The sequence below is a fragment of the Eleginops maclovinus genome, chromosome 23, assembly GCF_036324505.1.
Source record: "Eleginops maclovinus isolate JMC-PN-2008 ecotype Puerto Natales chromosome 23, JC_Emac_rtc_rv5, whole genome shotgun sequence".
Classification (NCBI taxonomy): domain Eukaryota; kingdom Metazoa; phylum Chordata; class Actinopteri; order Perciformes; family Eleginopidae; genus Eleginops; species Eleginops maclovinus.
The window spans coordinates 18236694-18255984 of NC_086371.1; the positions used below are offsets into that span (position 1 = coordinate 18236694).

Genomic DNA, 19291 nt, shown 5'->3' on the forward strand with positions numbered 1-19291 from the left:
TGTGTGTGTGTGTGTGTGTGTGTGTGTGTGTGTGTGTGTGTGTGTGTGTGTGATTATGATAGGGTTTACAGGCAAGTATAATACAGAGATATTAATGCATCCTTTAATTAGCAAATTAAATTTTCCAAAAAAAAGTGTTGATGCTTAACAGAGCTAATTACAGCAGATAGGCCTAATGATTATAAAAACATGTCTGAATGGGGTATCAATCTTGTCATCTAACAAGCGGGAAACCTAATAAGCAGTTCTTTAGTTGTGTTTATTTTTACAAACAAGGCAAATATAATGCCACTTAAGTAATTTGACATTTAAGAAAACAAGTGAGTGAAAGTATTTAGGCTTTCTCATTTCCTCTCATGCTGCTGGGAGCTTTCCCCAAAGGAGCAATGCCTCCACGTATTGTTCCTCACAGATTACAGGAAAAATATATGATGTGTGGGAGAGGTAGAGGTGAATAAAGGGTCATCAGGTCACCATTAAGACTTTCTATGCAGTTAATAAAGTATCATTTCTAACATGAGATGGTGTCGAGGGGAGATGGATTTATTGTAAAAGTGTGTAACTAAACAGCACAGTGTTCACCATAACTGGGGACAGGATCCAAGACAGTGAGAGGGCTTTCCAAATGTGAACGGGTTCTGCCTGGGAGTGACAGGATACAGGAACACAGATGTCACAAACTGAGGAAACCAGTCATGATTAATCGAGCCTGCACACTCTTATTTTCCAAAACAGCGCGCTGGACAGAAATCAAATTTTCATGACATTTAGCCTAGATCCAAAGCTAGCTGATGTGCAGGTTAACAAGTGCAGTGCTCGACTGATATTTACTTTTGAGTATCTAATATTATTAGTTCAGTGCTCATAGCAAACACCACCAGATCTAATGTAGCTATAAAAAAAATATAAAATAAAATGAGCACACAGATAGCAAGAAATCAACAGCTTTTTATCGAATCCGTTTTAATCAAAAACAACCCTATCTCTTACAATAATGTTTCTACACAACTTAACCACATTATCAATTATGTTCTGAGGGTAACACATTTTCTCTTATTAAAGAGTCCCTAATATGCACATTTTCAGATTCATATTTTTATTTTTTGTCTCAACTGTGTACACTGTTTCATTTTCAAAAAAGTCGATATTTTTTCATACTGCCTGTGCTGCAGCACCTCTTTTCACCCTCTGTCTTAAACCAGTACGTAGTGATCTCACTATGTCATGGAAATAAACAAAGGACTACACTCGAGGCAATTCGGGCAGGGGGAGGGAGTGTGTGGGATAGAAACTCCCTCTCGTGGGAACTTTGCAGACCATTTACATGCACAAAAACCTATATAACACTGTACAGGAAAGGAAAACCCCAAGAATCATAATAGGGCCTCTTTAAGGTTGCAGTCTAAATGTAAACAAACTATTTGATTAAGATAGGCCAACAAAAGTACTTGGGAAGTTTAGTAAAAGCTTGTGTGTTAGTTTGAAAAAGGTTTGTATGTTACGTTATTTATCTAACAGAAATTAATGCAAATAAGGTAATATTTTAGAAAAAGTAACCCAAAGTCTTGATTCTAGAACTGAAAGTTCTGTGTTTAATAGACAAATTCACAACGATCACAAATTTGTGATCTTAAAAAACAAACCAAATCTGGGAGAAAATGTTTTTAACCATGAAAATTAAAGTGAAATGCAGTTTGAATGTAGGCTAATGTTATTTTTAGGAGACCAGGTTGGTATAAGCAGAGACGTGCAAGGTACAACAGAGCCCACAAAGGGTCCAATGTTCATTTCACGCACAATCTATACAGTAAGTGAAGGATTGCAGACAACATACTGATCTTATCAGGAACAAGGCCAAACAGGAGTTATGTTCTATGGGTTGTGAAAGGTATGTGGGTCACTGAAATCAGGTGAGCGAGATTCAACTGGGAGCATTGTTGTTAATCCTAGGTGCAGTCTAGACATATCCCCTCATTGATGTAAGACACAAGCTTCTTTAGTATGAAGAGATGGGCTCTGTCAGTTTCCAGCAATCTCGAAGGCAATGTGGGCATAAGATTTTGATACTACTTTTGAGAGTAAGGAAAAAGTCAGATCAATGGTACCGAAGAGGAAAAGGAAGGGAGTTCAACAAAACATTTGAATTAATTCTGAGATCATATATTCCACCCAAAGTGTTCATTTAGACAAAAGGCCAGACAGCCATTGCTCTATGAGTGCAATTAATTACTAGCACAGTTTATGTTAATCTGCTTTGAATTTAGTGCAATTTTGCCATGGATTAAAGAGCAGGACAGAGGGACCCCCACTTAGAGGGCAATAAAAGGTAAAATTCTTAAGGCTTAAAAGCATTATAAGACTTCCTAGCAGGAGGTAATGCACGCATCCCTGGAAATAGTTCGATGTCACAGAGACACACAAACAAACTTGCAAGCACACATGAATAAGGAAACACACCTACTTATCTTAAAAGCCTGTTTATGATACAAAAACATATTGTTTTATTGTTCCCAAACGGAGCCCAACCTGGCACCATACTGTATTTCAAACAAAATTGCAAGGAAACTCCACCAAAATCATTGCACAACAAGCAACGTGTCAATCTATTTATGACACATGTCTGAGGGCATTGATCGTTTTATGTACAGCGACAAAGACAGCTAAGCAAATGACAATATCATAAATTACTGTTATTATCTATTTCAAAATTCTCCAACTAAGGCACATTTCTTTTCAATTGTGTGAAGTCAGTAAAGAAGTCAGGTATTTAACTTGATGACTAGTATGTATTAAACATTAAATGGCAGATCACACCTTTAAATACCATTGGGGTGTGATGTGCAATCTTTCCAAAGGCAGTTTAGTCATCCAGTGCATGATTAGCTGAGGGCACAAACGGAAAACATAGAAAAACATTTACAACACACAGAGGATCACCTCTTTTCCTCCCCCTGCCTTTTAGATTTTATCTGTCACTGGTAGCATTTTGGTTCCAGCACTGAGCTCTGTTTTGTTTAGCTCACACAAAGATATGTTTTTAATCGGTTTCAGAATTTGATTAGAGTTCCAGAAATGAACATTGGACATGTTACAGTATTTGCATGGAGTTAACGCTATAGAGAAATGCAAATGTTTTTAGAATTTAGCTTTAGTTAGATTTCATTTCTGTGCTGCAGAGTACACGCTGGGGTGCAGACCCTAACCAGAAATAAGAGAGTTTAATAACCTTATGATATTAATCAATGTATCATGACTTAATCGTTTACATTTTATTTCATGTTTCTGCTAAACCCATCTCTATTAATAGCATATGCTGCATATGTTACATGTTCAAGCTTGGCAGGAAAAGCACAAAGGTTAAATTTGTCCCAGTAAATCCCAGATTACAAACTGTGAAATTGTTTTAACATGCTTGTTGGACCTCAATGCTTAGTCTGTACAACTAAAATAAGTGTTTTCTCTTCAGTTTAAACTCATCTTTTTCTTTCTAAAATAAGTGTTCACATGCAGAACTAACTACTCATTATATATAAGAGATATTGTTTGCAGCTTTTCACTCCTGCAGCCCTGCAGCAGCCGTGGCTGCAGGGACAATGTGTTCAAACTCTCTGGGCTCTCAGCACCCTCCGCAGGCTGACTCTCTGATTGGCTGAGCACTGACCATGATGTCATCACTGCACGTTATAAGGGCTCTGACAAATAGCCTGGGAGACACATTAGAAGAAACACTCCTCAACTGAGGAACTGAGGCACTGAGTGAGACACACAGAGATTAAGAAAACAGACAGCAGAGAGAACAACATGTGACAGGGAAGGAACTACCCGAACAGTGACATTTTTACTTTGTATGGGAGGCAGGAAAGGAGACTACCTGTGGAGGTTTGTACTTTTGCTTTTGCTTGACTTGTTTATCATGTTTGTTTAAGCTTTGCTTGGTGAAGCAAAACAGGATGTAAATAATGAGTTTGTGTTGTCGGTGCTGTACCTTATGTTCTCCTTTTTTTGTGGAAGTATAACCAAGACGGCAGGAAATTATTTAGTTTAATGCTTGAATTTTCTTTCTACTCTTGTTTGTTTGTCATGGATAGCATTTCTTTGAACAATTAGTTTTTGTCTTAGACTTTTGGATATTAATTTTTACCTTTGTGTGTGTGTGTGTGTGTGTGTGTGTGTGTGTGCGTGCGTGCGTGCGTGCGTGCGTGATTGGTTTCTTCAGATGGGAAGTACCACCCTCCCAGTGTACCTCAATGTGAGTGTGGGACTGAACAACTCATCATCAGACCCTGCTAAGAATGAGGAGGGTTATAGTGAAGCGACCATGATCGTGCTGGGCATGATCATGTCCTTACTCGTCCTGTGCATTGTCTTTGGAAACATCCTGGTCATCACAGCCATCGCCCGCTTCCAGCGTCTCCAAAATGTCACCAACTGTTTCATCATATCCCTGGCCTGCGCTGACCTGGTCATGGGTCTCATTGTGGTTCCTTTCGGTGCCTGCTACATCATCTTTAAGACCTGGCACTTTGGTAGTTTCTGGTGCGAGTTCTGGACTGCCACTGATGTTCTCTGTGTGACTGCAAGCATCGAGACCTTATGTGTCATAGCGATAGACCGTTATTTGGCAATCACCTCTCCATTCCGTTACCAGTCGATGCTGACCAAGTGCAAGGCTCGCATTGTGGTTGTGCTGGTGTGGGTGATTGCCGCCTTGATATCTTTTCTGCCCATCCACATGAAGTGGTGGATATCAAACGATTTGGAAGCTAAGGAGTGCATTGAAGACATCAACTGCTGCGAGTTCCACACCAATACGGCTTACGCCATCACCTCCTCTATCATCTCCTTCTACATCCCTTTGGTCATCATGGTTTTTGTCTACAGCCGCGTTTTCCAGGAGGCCAAACGCCAACTGAAGAAGATTGACCAGAGTGTTGGACGTTTTCACAACAGCGACAACAGCAACCTCACATCTTTAGAGGCCAACAACGGGCGTGGCAATAAGAAGGCCAAGTTTTGCCTACGGGAACACAAAGCCCTAAAGACATTGGGCATTATTATGGGGATCTTCACTCTATGCTGGCTGCCCTTCTTTCTGCTCAACGTGGTGGTGGCCATATGGAAGGTGGAGGATATTGACCTCACCTTCAAGATACTAAACTGGATAGGTTACGCAAACTCTGCCTTCAACCCGCTCATTTACTGCCGGAGTCCTGAGTTTAGGTACGCCTTCAAGGAAATCCTTTGCTTGAAGAGGAACCGCCTCAGCAACACAGGGCCCATGAACGGATACATCTACAGCAGGCACAGCTGGCAGAGCGAGCAGCAAGGAAGGAGCAAGGGCAGCTTGGAAGACAGTGACAATAATGAGGGGTGTCAGGGGAAAGGAGCGGGCGTCTGCAGCATTATGGACAGAGCTGTGGACCCCAACGGGAATTGCAAAAAAGGCCTATCAACTGTTACGACTGGTCTATGAACTTGGATCCCTGAGACTTCTGTCAACGGGGCGATCCAGACATGTTTACACTACCATCATAAACGTTTTCCCAATTGACTAATGAAGGTAAGGTCAGTCGAAATGACTGCTAAAGACTGCTCAACAGAAACTGTTATAACCAGCTGAGGGAAGTGTTTTTCTTCTTTTTAACACTTTTTTTTGTAGGTAGACCACTTTTACTTTTGTTACAATGCTCATGTTGAACTTCCATCTACCTCATCACATTTTTTTAACATGTATTTCATAACTGAGTATTTAATATTACTGTCACCCTGTCTGTCTACACTGTGGCAATATCTCAGCTGTAAATGTATTTTGCTACAGTGTGCATTATATAATTGCAGGTTATCTGGCTCATATTGAATTTGAGGGCACATTTTTTGTCTCAGAGGTTTTGGCAAAAGATCCCACAATTTATTAGCGTAAAAGTATTTTTGGTATTCAAAGTAAATGAATTCAGAGGCTGTAAATTCCATTACGGCATGCCAATTCGGCATGAACCGTGAGTTATTTCCATCAGATGAGGAGCATGGAAGGATCAAACTCAATGCCTCCTTGGTGCTTTGTTTGAAGAAATACATTCCAAATCAACCCAAATTATGACTTGGCTTTGTCTGGGTTTTTTGTTGTTGATGATATGTCATAGTGTGAAAGGTGATCATCAACAGGTGTGGCAGAACCTGTCTGTCTGTATGTCTGTCTCTCTCTCTTTCTCTCTCCGTCTCTCACTGCTCAGCAATGTGGTGAGGCCCTGCTCCCTGCTCTAGTGTTTTACAACCTGTTGCATGCATGTTTCCGTTGCCAGCAGATAGCACTAGAAATATGAAGTAATCTACATCTACCTTATGTGAGATGAGAAACACCTGAGGCCATCCTGTGATAGGTCATATATTGAAACCTGAAAATTTGGATAAGTTGTATCAACCAGATTCCATTATCTGCCCAACAGATATCTAATATCTTTAAAGGCAGAGCACATGGCATTAATGTGGTTCATCTTGGGTATTGACCTTTAAAGATTGCAGCTGTTTTCTGAATTCAAGTCCTATCTTGCATTTAGTCTATTTATGTGACATTTAAAATGTTATTTGGCACATTATATTGCAAATAAGGAAAACTATGTGAGTATTTCCTGTCCGTTATATCTGTTAGTTGCAGCAGACAGAGAAGTCCTGTTTGTTTGTTAAAATGTCTGGTTGCTGTGACTCAGCACTGTGTTTACTGAAACCAGAGAGTCTGTTTCCTAAGTCCTGGAACAAGTGTACAACCCCAACCAACAATAAACAAAAAGTCAAGCGATAACAGAGTTCCAGGCCCGAGACTGTCACATACTCAAACTGAGACAGAAAAGAAGATGAGATAAACAGTCCTGAGTGCACCTTTGTCACTGTTCCCTGACATTTGCCAGAGTCTACTCACTTTAAACGGATGTCTACATCTTTATGAAATCACTCTCACATTTGGAAAAGAAACTTAAGAGTCCATTGAGCAGTGCCGCAGCTGCTCCAGTTGTTTCAGTCAGTCTACTATAGACACTGCTCGGTCTGCTGACTCCAGGAAATGCCCCCAATCCAGCTGAGCCCAGCCCAATAAACAAGAATAAATTCATTATGTCTGCCGTTTAGCTGGAGAATCAGATAAAGCCCTCCGAAGGACCACTGGAATGGATTAGTACATTACAAGTTTACAATTCCCAATTCAATGAAAAGTTGTGATGAGATCCAAAGAGCAAACCTGAAATAACTATCTTTCTTATCACCTGTTTCAATACTCTTGAGAATGTTCAATCTTGAAGGCAAGCATTAATGGAAAATAAGTGCTTTGGATGCAGGCGATTGAATTGTTCAATCCACCGACTTTCCCATTACTAAATTATAGGTGTTGCAGGTGTAACCCCTTTTCCCCAGTCAATGTGGGGATCTCTATGTTCTGATTCAAGTGACAGCATGCTAAATGTGGCTACTGTAGGCAGGAGGGGGAGCAGGGGTTCTCCGCCAGTCTAAATCGGTGTTAGTGACCTGTGTTTTAGTGCATGTAGCGTTAAGGTCAGCTGACAGTCAAAACTGTGAACTTTGTTCCCTCAGCAGTATCCATATGTACTGTATCGCTAGGTTTGGTAAGCACTGGTGTCACAGACTTTAGGATTAGACGTAAATACGGTGTCATCTTACGTCAATGTTTGCCATGTGAAAAACAAGCTTTCCAGTGTGTTGATCTTTTTTTCAGTTTTTTTTCTTCATGGATTTACAGCAAAGTAAATTCAGGGGTTGAATGTCATAACAAGCGCTCTCCAGGGTTTTAACTCTCTAACTTTTTAACTGTACGGGATGCACAAAACTGAAAAATATTCTAGACCAATATTTTGAAAAGTAACTATTGTATTTATTCACTCACAGTTAATAAATGCATGACCCTTAAATACTGAGTCACTGCTGGATAAAAAAAGTTCTGTATTTAAGGCCTGTCATTTTTTTAAAGCACTTTGCAAATGATCATTTGCACGTCTGCGTTGTGTATTTGTGGTGTTATGTTTGTGAACTAAGGTGCCATTTCCTTTCATAGTGATCTGTTTTAGTCCAACTGAAGTGGGTTGTTACCTATATATCCACACTGCTCCCTCCTGGCAGTGGCCTCTCCTTGCACCTCAGCTATAGAGTTAGACACGGTAACTGTTTCATCATCACTCCTGTATAATTAGGAATGTAGTTCATGTTCTCACCCACTCATGCTGGAGGACACAATAGAGTTACATGCAATGAGTTTTGAGTTATTAGCTGACACTACAACATTCCAAGTACAGCTGAAGTTTGTCTACTGATGCATACAATGAACAGTATGTCCCAGCAAAGGTTGACCTGAGAAAAACAATCTTATCCATTTGTATGTTTGTACCATTGCTGGAAACATAGAAGATTGTTTTTAAAGTGGACTCTGTGTGGTTTGAGGGGATTTATTACAATGTGGCACAGAGAATAACATCTTTTATTCATTTTAATATGATCAAGTCTCAAGATTAGGTTGGTAAAGCAGCACTACACTGTATAGCACTTTCATGAAACTTTTGTTGAATTATTAAACAATTGAATCTAAGCTCGAGTTCATGAACCGTAAACAATTACTGGCAGGAGAGTTCAATTGTACTAGCTTTGTGGAAGTCCTTTTTTCCTGTTTGCAGCTAAAAGTCAAAATGTTGACAGAAAGGTAGTCGAAAGTGAACTGTTCTGAAAAATGTATGTACGTGAAAATGGATAGGCTATTGCTGTGGCTTTCATTTGAAAAATGGACCTATGACATGTGAAGCTTTTTCGAGTGAAAAAAACGTGTCACTCAGCTGAATGTTTACTAAATGTTTGCAAAACCAATTTCGCACAAGTTTTTGTCCTTATTTGTTACGGTATTGAAGCCTGTTACATGTGATGCCCTGTGGTATTTATAAAAAAGGAAATGTATGTGCTGTGACATTTGTATTAGAATAAATAATGTACATGTTGAATGTAATGTCATCATTGCTGTGTTCTTTATAATCATTACATTTTGCAACAGAGAGCAGTTGATTCTACACTTACACATTTCAAGATTAAAATGTGAACAATCTGAATGCATCATGCCTGCACACTGACACAGTTAAGTCTATTTCAGTATAGGAAAACCAGTCACAAACATGTGATCGAGCCGAAGTGATGGACAGGAAGCAGATCGGTATATTATGAAACTGTTTCCACTGTCCTTTTAAAACCGCATGTCTACCAAATGCTCCACGTGACAGAGCTCCTACTCCTATCCAAGATATCCAAGGGAGGAGGACAGTGGAGATATATGGAGCCATACAAATGTCTTAATATTTGGCACTTACCCACAGTGGACAGCATTTGTCATCTTTCTTTCAAAAACCTGACATGAATACATTAGACCCTAATTTTAAGAGCATATATCTCGAATGGCATTTCAACATGTACCCTGTAATATAGTTTGCCCTCTCCTCCTCTCCTACTGACAAGAGTGGCACGATTATTCAGATTATTCTCTGACTTGCTGTGAGGATTAATGAGTTTTATATATATATAATATATTTTCTTTACCATACTTATTTTAGTAGCGCACAAAAACAACTCTTTATTTCTTCTGCATAGACCATCAACTGGCAAAGACAGTGACTTTAAGTTTCCTGACAGTTAGCTTTAGCTTCAGTCTGTTAGCCTAACATGCATTTAGCAGTCAAGCCCAAATGAATGAGCCTTTTTTAGGGTTCTTATTTCATATCAGCTGGACAAATGTAAAGGTAAGCCAGTGAGCAGCGTTTTAAACAAACCTATTAAGCTAGCGTTAGCTTAAACTAGCTAAATAGCTAAAGCAGATAACACCTGCACCCAAAAGTTATAATCTGTAATATATAGCCAACAAATATGTGGGTGAAAACTACAAGCCATGTTGTGGTCTTATGAACTACTTTTACCGTTGAGGAATCAGCTGTACACTCATTATTCATGCCTTGCCTCAGTTATGCAGAGAATCATCTTCAGTGTAAATGCATGCAATTTTGCGCACAAGAGCTCTTCACCGCCCATAACCCTCTAATCCTTTTAAACTCAAGTTTCCTCCTGCAGCGTCAGGTTGCAATTTCAGTTTAAGTTGTGTCAAATGCTCCGTGTCTTTCAGGGGTTTACAATTGCAGGGCAATCCACAGGGATGTGTGCAGACATAAGTCTGTGAGATCTGACATGAGCTGTACAGACAATTGTAATACTGACAGAGAAACCTTAGGAAATTATACCCAACCTATTTTGACATCTGTCCGTTCAGGCTTTTAAAGGCCTACTGAAACGTTTTTTTTTTTTTTAACTTAAATGGGGATAGCACTTCAGTGCTATGTATGTTACTTGATCGTTTTGTGAAATTCTTGTATTTTTGGGGAGCACGTACAAGCAGAATAATTGACAAGAAAAAACAATTTTTATCAGCCGACGAGGACCTTCTCAAAACAGTGTGCCTGTACCGGAAGTAGCAGACGACTTTCGCGTGACGTCACGAGTGCAACTGTACTGGTGTTGCAACCATGGCTAGCAGTACTAGTGAGAGTGATTTCAGTGGAAATGTGTCTGTTTCTGTTGGTGCTGAACACGATGAAAGCGTCAGTGAGCTCTCTGATGCCCCTGAGCCGTCATCAGGTTGACGTGACAGAGCCAGTGGGAGTCCAACCATATATGTTTGATCCAGCCGTGTCAGACGCTTGGAGGGACAGTGACAGTGATGAGGACGACGGAGCCGGTGGAGGGATAGACCATGATATAGATCGCCTACAAAATACAGAATGGTAATTAGTATTCCTTTTGACCCTGGCCTGTTATTGTTATCGTTTTCTTTAACCCGTCTACTGCCTTGGGCGACATCTGTATCCAAGATTCTAAACTGCCTCCCAGCCCTGGGCGTCATATAGCGCCCAAACAGCATCGTGTGTAGAAACGTTGTTCAAACCAATCAAATACGTGTTGCTAAGTTGCTACCCATGATAATGCACAACCAGTAGAAAATCGTGCCATTGGCATTGTGAAACTGAAAGGATTACATTTATTAACACATAGTAATAATAATGTCAATGACCAATACCAAAGTCAATTCTAGATACATGTAGGTAACATTATAGTTGGCCACTGCCACCCCTGCACACAAGAGATCCATTAAAAAGCTGCCCCAGCCTTACTATTTCACAGTTCATAGTACAAGGTCAGAGAGTATGAGAACTGCGTCACTGGGATTCATGGTCTACAAAGCACTTATGATAATGTGTATAGATTAGACACATGTGGATTATATTTATATTAGCTGCAGAAGGCTGCAATGCATAGCTTCCCGCTTCCCCCACCATATACAGTGGGGCAAAAAAGTATTTAGTCAGCCACCAATTGTGCAAGTTCTCCCATTTAAAAAGATGAGAGAGGCCTGTAATTTTTTATCATAGGTATACCTCAGCTATGAGAGACAAAATGAGAAAAAGAAATCCAGAAAATCACATTGTCTGATTTTGAAAGAATTTATTTTCAAATTATTGTGGAAAATAAGTATTTGGTCAATAACAAAAGTTCATCTCAATACTTTGTTATATACCCTTTGTTGGCAATGACAGAGGTCAAACGTTTTCTGTAAGTCTTCACAAGGTTTTCACACACTGTTGCTGGTATTTTGGCCCATTCCTCCATGCAGATCTCCTCTAAAGCAGTGATGTTTTGGGGCTGTCGCTGGGCAACACAGACTTTCAACTCCCTCCAAAGATTTTCTATGGGGTTGAGATCTGGAGACTGGCTAGGCCACTCCAGCACCTTGAAATGCTTCTTACGAAGCCACTCCTTCATTGCCCTGGCGGTGTGTTTGGGATCATTGTCATGCTGAAAGACCCAGCCACGCTTCATCTTCAGTGCCCTTGCTGATGGAAGGAGGTTTTCACTCAAAATCTCACGATACATGGCCCCATTCATTCTTTCCTTTACACGGATCAGTCGTCCTGGTCCCTTTGCAGAAAAACAGCCCCAAAGCATGATGTTTCCACCCCCATGCTTCACAGTAGGTATGGTGTTCTTTGGATGCAACTCTGCATTCTTTCTCCTCCAAACACGACGAGTTGAGTTTTTACCAAAAAGTTCTATTTTGGTTTCATCTGATCATATGACATTCTCCCAATCCTCTTCTGGATCAACCAAATGCCCTCTAGCAAAGTTCAGACGGGCCTGGACAAGGGCTGGGCGATATGGACCAAAAGTCATATCCCGATATATTTAGGTTGAATATCGATATACGATATATATCCCGATATTTTTTCCGCAAAGTGAGAGCTGTGAAATGAAATGCTCAGTCAAAGTCAAAGCCAAATACGAGTAGTTTCATTGAAAACTCACTATAAAATGTAAACATAAACACTGTATAACAAAGCTCCGTAAGGTGCACATTTAAATAAATAAAACATCTTAAATAAAATTAGCCTTGTTTGGAGACAAGCTGTTTTCATCTCCCAGTCTTGCATGAAGTGAACTGTCACGCTCATATAAGGCTCACACGTCCTGCTTGACCGCATATCGCTGGTCAACGCAAAATGGGTGACGTTAGCGAGCCGGCCTGCAACGTTCTGTCTGACTTCACTATACATTTGCGTCAGTGCTTCTCGTGCAAAATAGTTTCGACTGGGAAGCTCGTATCTCGGGTCCAGCTTTTTAATTAGCTCTTTGAACCCGACCTGTTCCACTGTTGCAACAGGGACCATGTCTTTGGCAATGTGAAAGGACACCGCCTTTGTTATTGCACGCCACTTGTCGCTTTTCTTCTCATACGGCACACAGCGGGAAAATGAAGCTTGCAGTGAGCTTTGTTTTGGGGCTGGAGCTTTGTCGGGTTGGGGACGGCTTGTGCCTGTGGCTTCTGCAGCGCGCAGTTTCACACACTCTTCATATTGCACTTTGTGCCACGTTTTTAAGTGATGAAAAATATTCGTAGTGCTTCCACCACTGGCTGCAATGTGCTTATGGCACTCCCTACATATAGCTTGGTTTTGTTGCTCGTCTGACAATTTGTATCCGAACCATCTCCAAATGATTGAGCTACTGCTTTTTCTTTTACCAACCAAGGGGCTCTCCACCGTACGCTCTGCAGACGTTGTTGCCTTCTCCATGTTTGTTGTAGAGTGCCGGAGTGTCCCTCCCCCTCCCCCCTCTGTGCATGAAAGAGGAGGGGCGGAGCCGGGCCGCGTGAAGCAGTGCAGAGAGTTCCGATCAACGGCTTGCCTGATATAAAAATATATCGATATATCTTAAATATCGATATATCGCCCAGCCCTAGCCTGGACATGTACTGGCTTAAGCAGGGGGACACGTCTGGAACTGCAGGATTTAAGTCCCTGGCGGCGTAGTGTGCTACTGATGGTAGCCTCTGTTACTTTGGTCCCAGCTCTCTGCAGGTCATTCACTAGGTCCCCCCGTGTGGTTCTGGGATTTTTGCTCACCGTTCTTGTGATCATTTTGACCCCACGGGGTGAGATCTTGCGTGGAGCCCCAGATCGAGGGAGATTAGCAGTGGTCTTGTATGTCTTCCATTTTCTAATAATTGCTCCCACAGTTGATTTCTTCACACCAAGCTGCTTACCTATTGCAGATTCAGTTTCCCCAGCCTGGTGCAGGTCTACAATTTTGTCTCTGGCCTCCTTTGACAGCTCTTTGGTCTTGGCCATAGTGGAGTTTGGAGTATGACTGTTTGAGGTTGTGGACAGGTGTCTTTTATACTGATAACGAGTTCAAAAAGGTGCCATTAATACAGGTAACGAGTGGAGGACAGAGGAGCCTCTTAAAGAAGAAGTTACAGGTCTGTGAGAGCCAGAAATCTTGCTTGTTTGTAGGTGACCAAATACTTATTTTACCGAGAAATTTACCAATTAATTCATTAAAAATCCTACAATGTGATTTCCTGGATTGTTTCCCCCATTCTGTCTCTCATAGTTGAAGTGTACCTATGATGAAAATGACAGGCATCTCTCATCTTTTTAAATGGGAGAACTTGCACAATTGGTGGGGGACTAAATACTTTTTTGCCCCACTGTAGTCTGAGCCACAGTTTTCTTTCAAAAAGTACCAGGGAGGGAAAACACTTTGTTCTGTTTTTGTGCAATATGACTTTTTTCTCAGATATTTTAATCGTGGCAGTGATGAATATACATACAGGGTGTGAGCATGTGAAAACTTTGGTTCTGATAGTTTAAATCCCCTGGCACTTTGGTGAATACAGTGACCAAGGCACCACAAGTTTGCAGTCCCCACGCTCCCAAGGGCCTCAGTAGCATGTGCGTGTGTGTCTGTGTGTATTCGATGTCTGCGTGCAAAGGCACATCTCAAAACATTACTTGTCCACATCTGAAAAACAAGCTCAACCTGACCTGAGGTTATGAAAGCAAATATGAGCTAAAAAAATGTGCTTCATTCTGTTTTTAAGGCCAAAGAAAATGCAATAGAACACAACTTCAAAATATTTAACTTCTCAAACCTCAGCTTCTACCAACATTTTTGCTACTAATGTCACTGAGTACATTCATTCTGTTAATGTCCTAATTTGTCAGAGTATCAAACCAAATGTGTCTTTCCTTTCTGCAACCATACAGTATGTAAGTTGGAAATACAAGATCAAATAATTTATTTGACAGTTGATTGATGCTGACTTGTGTAAGAGTCAAACCATGAAGACCGAGAGTCTGTATAGTGCAGTGTCAGCTACTTTTCCAGAGTCCCTTAACAAAATAATGGAGCTTTTGGCATTGAAATAGATCACACTTATGCAAAAAAAAAACTTTTCTTACAAGATGAAGTGCAAATCAATTGGCAAAAGGCCAAGCTGTCAAAAAGATGGATGCAACATTAATGATGTAAAGGCAATATAGGACGTAGGGGTCAAGGGTTAATTGCATAATGAATGATGCCTCAAAAGTGCTTTGGGAAAAACAAATGTAGTAGAAAAACAGCTGATGTGTTCTTCTTCTTGTTCTTGTTCTTGTTCTTGTTCTTCTTCTTCTTCTTCTTCTTCTTCTTCTTCTTGTTCTTGACACTGTCATCAAGAAGTCGAAAGGAAAATATTCCACGTCATTCTGACATAGAAGGTTAATGGGCTAGAAGTTTAATGATGCAGAGACAAGGCTGTTTAGCCAGGATCTCGCTAACGCTAAGGCTAGTCAATATCGACAGCTTTCTTAGCTTCTCTCGTTTTCCCCTGTACATCAATGAATTTCATAAAGAATTGTTAACGACAATATGTTCCAGAAATCTATTAAAAAAAAACACATGTCGACCATCTTGCTATTGGTCAATGACATTTTTTAAAGGAAAGCATTCTTTAAATGAAGTGGTTTCATTTCGTTTGCAACATTTAAAATGCTTGCTTGGTGCCTTGTATCTCTTGCATTTCCTCACCCTCTTAAAATAATTGCCTAAGTAATTTCATTACAAAAATGATTTTTTTTGCCTAAATCATCTCCTCATGATGCTGGCCACCTCTGGTAAAATTGCCTACATCCTCAGTTAAACAGATCATGCCCTTCTATCCCTTTAGTATAATTGCCTATGTCAAGAGTGTGACTTAGGCACAAGACAATGTGACTTAGGCAATTTTACAAGCTTTTCCAGATGGCGGCTGATACAAGAAGAAGACAATTCTACACAGATGCTGAAGTTATTTCCATGATTCAGGGCTCTTCCCATATTGGTAGGTGAAGATGTTTACTATAATATACACTAAGCTATAAATATTGCATAATATTTCATGTGTTTATTCAGTCTTTTTAGTTAAAATCAGTTAAGCTAGGAACTAGCTAAAAAGCTGGGAATCCAAGCAGAAACGTCTCAAAGGAATGTCATACAAGAGCAAAGGTGGCAAAGAAATAAGTGCAAAGGCTATGGGTCCTCCCTGCAACTGCAAGTTCTGTCGGCGAGTCTCAACTCGAGACTGCCATGTCCTTACAGAAGAGCAGCGGCAGTGGGTATTTGACAAGATTTGGGCAATAAACACCTGGGAAGAACGTCAGTTATACGTCACCACTTTGGTCACAAAGGTTAACATAGTTGCCGAGGCATCCCGACGCAATTCATCATTGTCCTACCAACTGAAGCTTGAAGATGGAACAAGTGTTAAAGTGTGCAAGGCACTTTTTTCCTCTACATTTGGTCTCCCTGAAAGAACCATTACAAAATGGCTGAACGACTCCATCGACTCTGAAAAGCAAGCAGCAGCGCCGTCTAAATCTGGACCTAAGAGTGGCAAGCAGACAAAGGTTGAACCTGATGTCAAGGATTTCACTAAGAACTGGTTGAGGGACCTGCCCAGTGTTGATTCACACTACTCCAGAAGCACAGCTACCTACAAAGACAAGAAGTTCCTTTACCCAGGCACAACCATCTCCCAACTACATCATGAATATCAACAGGCAGCTGCAACTGCTGGAGTGAGGGCTGTTGGAGTCCAATATTTCACAGCTGTGTTCCATGAGGAGAAATATTCCGTATTTATTCCAAGAAAAGATCAGTGTGATGTTTGTGTTTCATTCAAACATGGGAATATCAGTAAGGCTGAATATGACGCACATGTCACCAAGAAGGATGAAGCGAGGCAAGAGAAATCCTGCGACAAGGATTGTGCTAATGAAGAGAAGTCCGTTTGGACAATGGACTTGCAAGCTGTGCTACTGTGTCCAAAAACCCAAGCCAGCAGCCTGTATTACAGAACAAAACTGCAGGTCCATAACTTTACCCTTTTCAACTTGAGATCAAAGGAAGGCTACTGCTATGTTTGGGACGAATCAGAAGGTGACCTGTGTAGCGGGGTATTTGCACATCTTCAGTATCATCATTTTGAAGGTGTGATCAAAGGCCATCCAGAACTCAAGGAGATCATAGTGTGGAGCGACGGTTGTGGTTATCAGAATCGCAATGCATGTGTGGCGAATGCATACTCTGAGCTTGCAAGGAAATATGGGGTACTAATAACACAGAAATACCTTGTTGCAGGTCATACACAAATGGAGTGTGACAGCATGCATAGTACTATTGAACGCAAAATAGTTGCAGATATCTTCACCCCAAGAGACTATGTCATTATATTCCAGACTGCAAGAATCAGGCCTTCACCTTACCATGTGAAAGTGCTCAAGCACGATGAGTTCCTGAAACTGAATGGATCCTACTTCTGTAGCATCAGACCAGGCAAAAAAGCTGGAGACCCGACTGTGCATGACTTGCGGGCTCTTCAGTTTAGCAGTGAAGGCAAGGTCCATTTCAAACTGTCCTTCTCAGAAGCCTCTGTGTGGGAAGAACTGCCACAAAGGGTACAGGTGCCAAATGGGCCAATGGCATGGATATGATTGTTTCCATGTGCTCTGCCAATCAAGAAGAGAAAATTCCAGGACCTCCAGTCAATGAAACCCATCATGCCTGTCGAGTGTCATCACTTCTTTGACAATTTGCCACACTAATAGGCATCAGTCAAGAACCCAGCAAAGAAGAGCTGGAAGGAGAAGTGAAGAAATGCACATGCCTCCTCAGCATTATGTTTAGTTAGTTTGTTAGTTATGCTTTATTCCTGACAGAGTAGAAGGTTTAAAATTGCCTAAGTCACAAAGGTATGTTCGAAAATTTGCCTAAGTCATTTAATTCTGTCATGTTCCATGTTTGACTGACCTTGTTGTTTGTATGTCAATAGACATCTGTTGTTATAACTGTTTTGATTAAAATTGTTGGTAAATATCATATATTCAACAAATGGTTCAGTTTTTTGTGTTTCCTGAACAATCTGAAAATTGACTTAGGCGATTATTTTAAGAAGGTGACGATTTGTGATTTGCTGATTTCTCTTCTTCTCTCTTCCTTTTTTGTGTCTGCTGCTTTACTCTGTAAGTTAATATGTATAGGGTTTGTTTTTCTCACCGAGAACAATTGAGGATAATGCTGCCCAGTGCACATCTGAACAGATCTGCTCCTCTGAACCCACTGGCCACCATCTGAATAAATCTGTGTGTGGTTTCTATGATGAAAAATGCATTCTGGCTTTCGTTTAAACCGGGTCAAGAACATTTTCTAACTGGGTGGTCACACACAATAACTTAACCATTAGCAGGAAGTGTTGTACTACTTAATTTAAAAGTGTCAGATTCAACAAAAAATAACTTTTACTAATCTTTTTCTTCATCTTGCTGCTGATGGAATTTGACATTTGGTGTAAATCTGAATAAATAGACACATTGACACAGGCCAAGGAGCATGCAGTTTAAAATACCAATTGAAATATGCAATTATTTCTCCTAATGGCTCAAATATCTGACAAAATAACAGTCATAATTTGCTTCCAAGTAATCAATTTGCCTCTGAGGGACCTATAGTATATTATATTCTTAATGGTAAGCAAATACATTTGTTGATAACTTTGTTAAGTATCACCTTTAGCACCTTTCTAAAGCCATAGTGCCTCCTGCATGCTGTAGAATAGTTATTCTAGGTGTTAATGGATGAACATGAGAAGTGTTTTATGCTACAGTGTGTTCTCACTGGTCGATGTGCGTAAATGGGTGGTCTTCATTTCCGCTTGGAAGTTTCATTCAGGAAAAGTTCCTCTGGAAAAGTAACTGGAAACCTCACAGGTTTTAAATCATCTAGCAGAAACACAAACACAGGAAGGAATGATTGTCACATTATTGTAGCGTCCTAACAAGAGTGGACATTCCTTTTTTCGAGCTTTCGCAGCCAGGCTTGTCAGACCTCGTAACTGTGATTGCTTTTGATCCCTTTGACATCAGAACAATGTCCCCCATCGTACCCTGACATGCTCCCAGAATTGACTAAATGACAGACAAAGATGCTTGTCAGTGAGTAAACAGATGCCTAATAGGGTACTACGGATAATAACATGCCTGAGTACAAAGGAAACCATCAAGTGTGTCTAAGTGGGTGTGTGTTTGTGTGGTTTTATGGGTTTATGGTTATTGTCCAGTGGCAGAGGAGTTTACAAGACTAGACTTTGAATCAACAAAGGAGCACTGCATGAGAAATGAAAGCTTTAAAACCCATCTTAGGCCAATTGTAAATACCTAGGATGGGTTGTGTGTTTCATTAGATCTACTCTGTGTCATTTGTTGCTGCTTTGTCAAACTGAACTGTCAATTGTCCTAATATCAATGAAACATTTTTTTTAAAGTATTATATTGTCTGAACAACTCTGAATCTTGCAAGTCCCTATGTATTTAATGCGGTTTTAAAAAGGTTAAGTATGGTTAGCTGGGAAAGTCAATGT

At 40.5% G+C, this 19291-nt stretch overlaps 1 protein-coding gene across 1 annotated transcript; it reads left to right on the forward strand.

Moving 5' to 3' along the window:
• Positions 1-3731: 3731 nt before the first annotated feature.
• Positions 3732-8992, forward strand: adrb2a (adrenoceptor beta 2, surface a). Its single transcript, XM_063876831.1, has 2 exons — positions 3732-3879; positions 4217-8992. Exon 2 carries the CDS (start codon positions 4217-4219, stop codon positions 5471-5473), a length of 1257 nt encoding a protein of 418 aa, XP_063732901.1. The 5' UTR covers positions 3732-3879; the 3' UTR covers positions 5474-8992.
• Positions 8993-19291: the final 10299 nt, after the last annotated feature.

What these genes read in the sequence shown, in the direction of transcription:
- adrb2a (XM_063876831.1), top strand. Translation starts at nt 4,217, where the DNA reads ATGGGAAGTACCACCCTCCCAGTGTACCTCAATGTGAGTGTGGGACTG.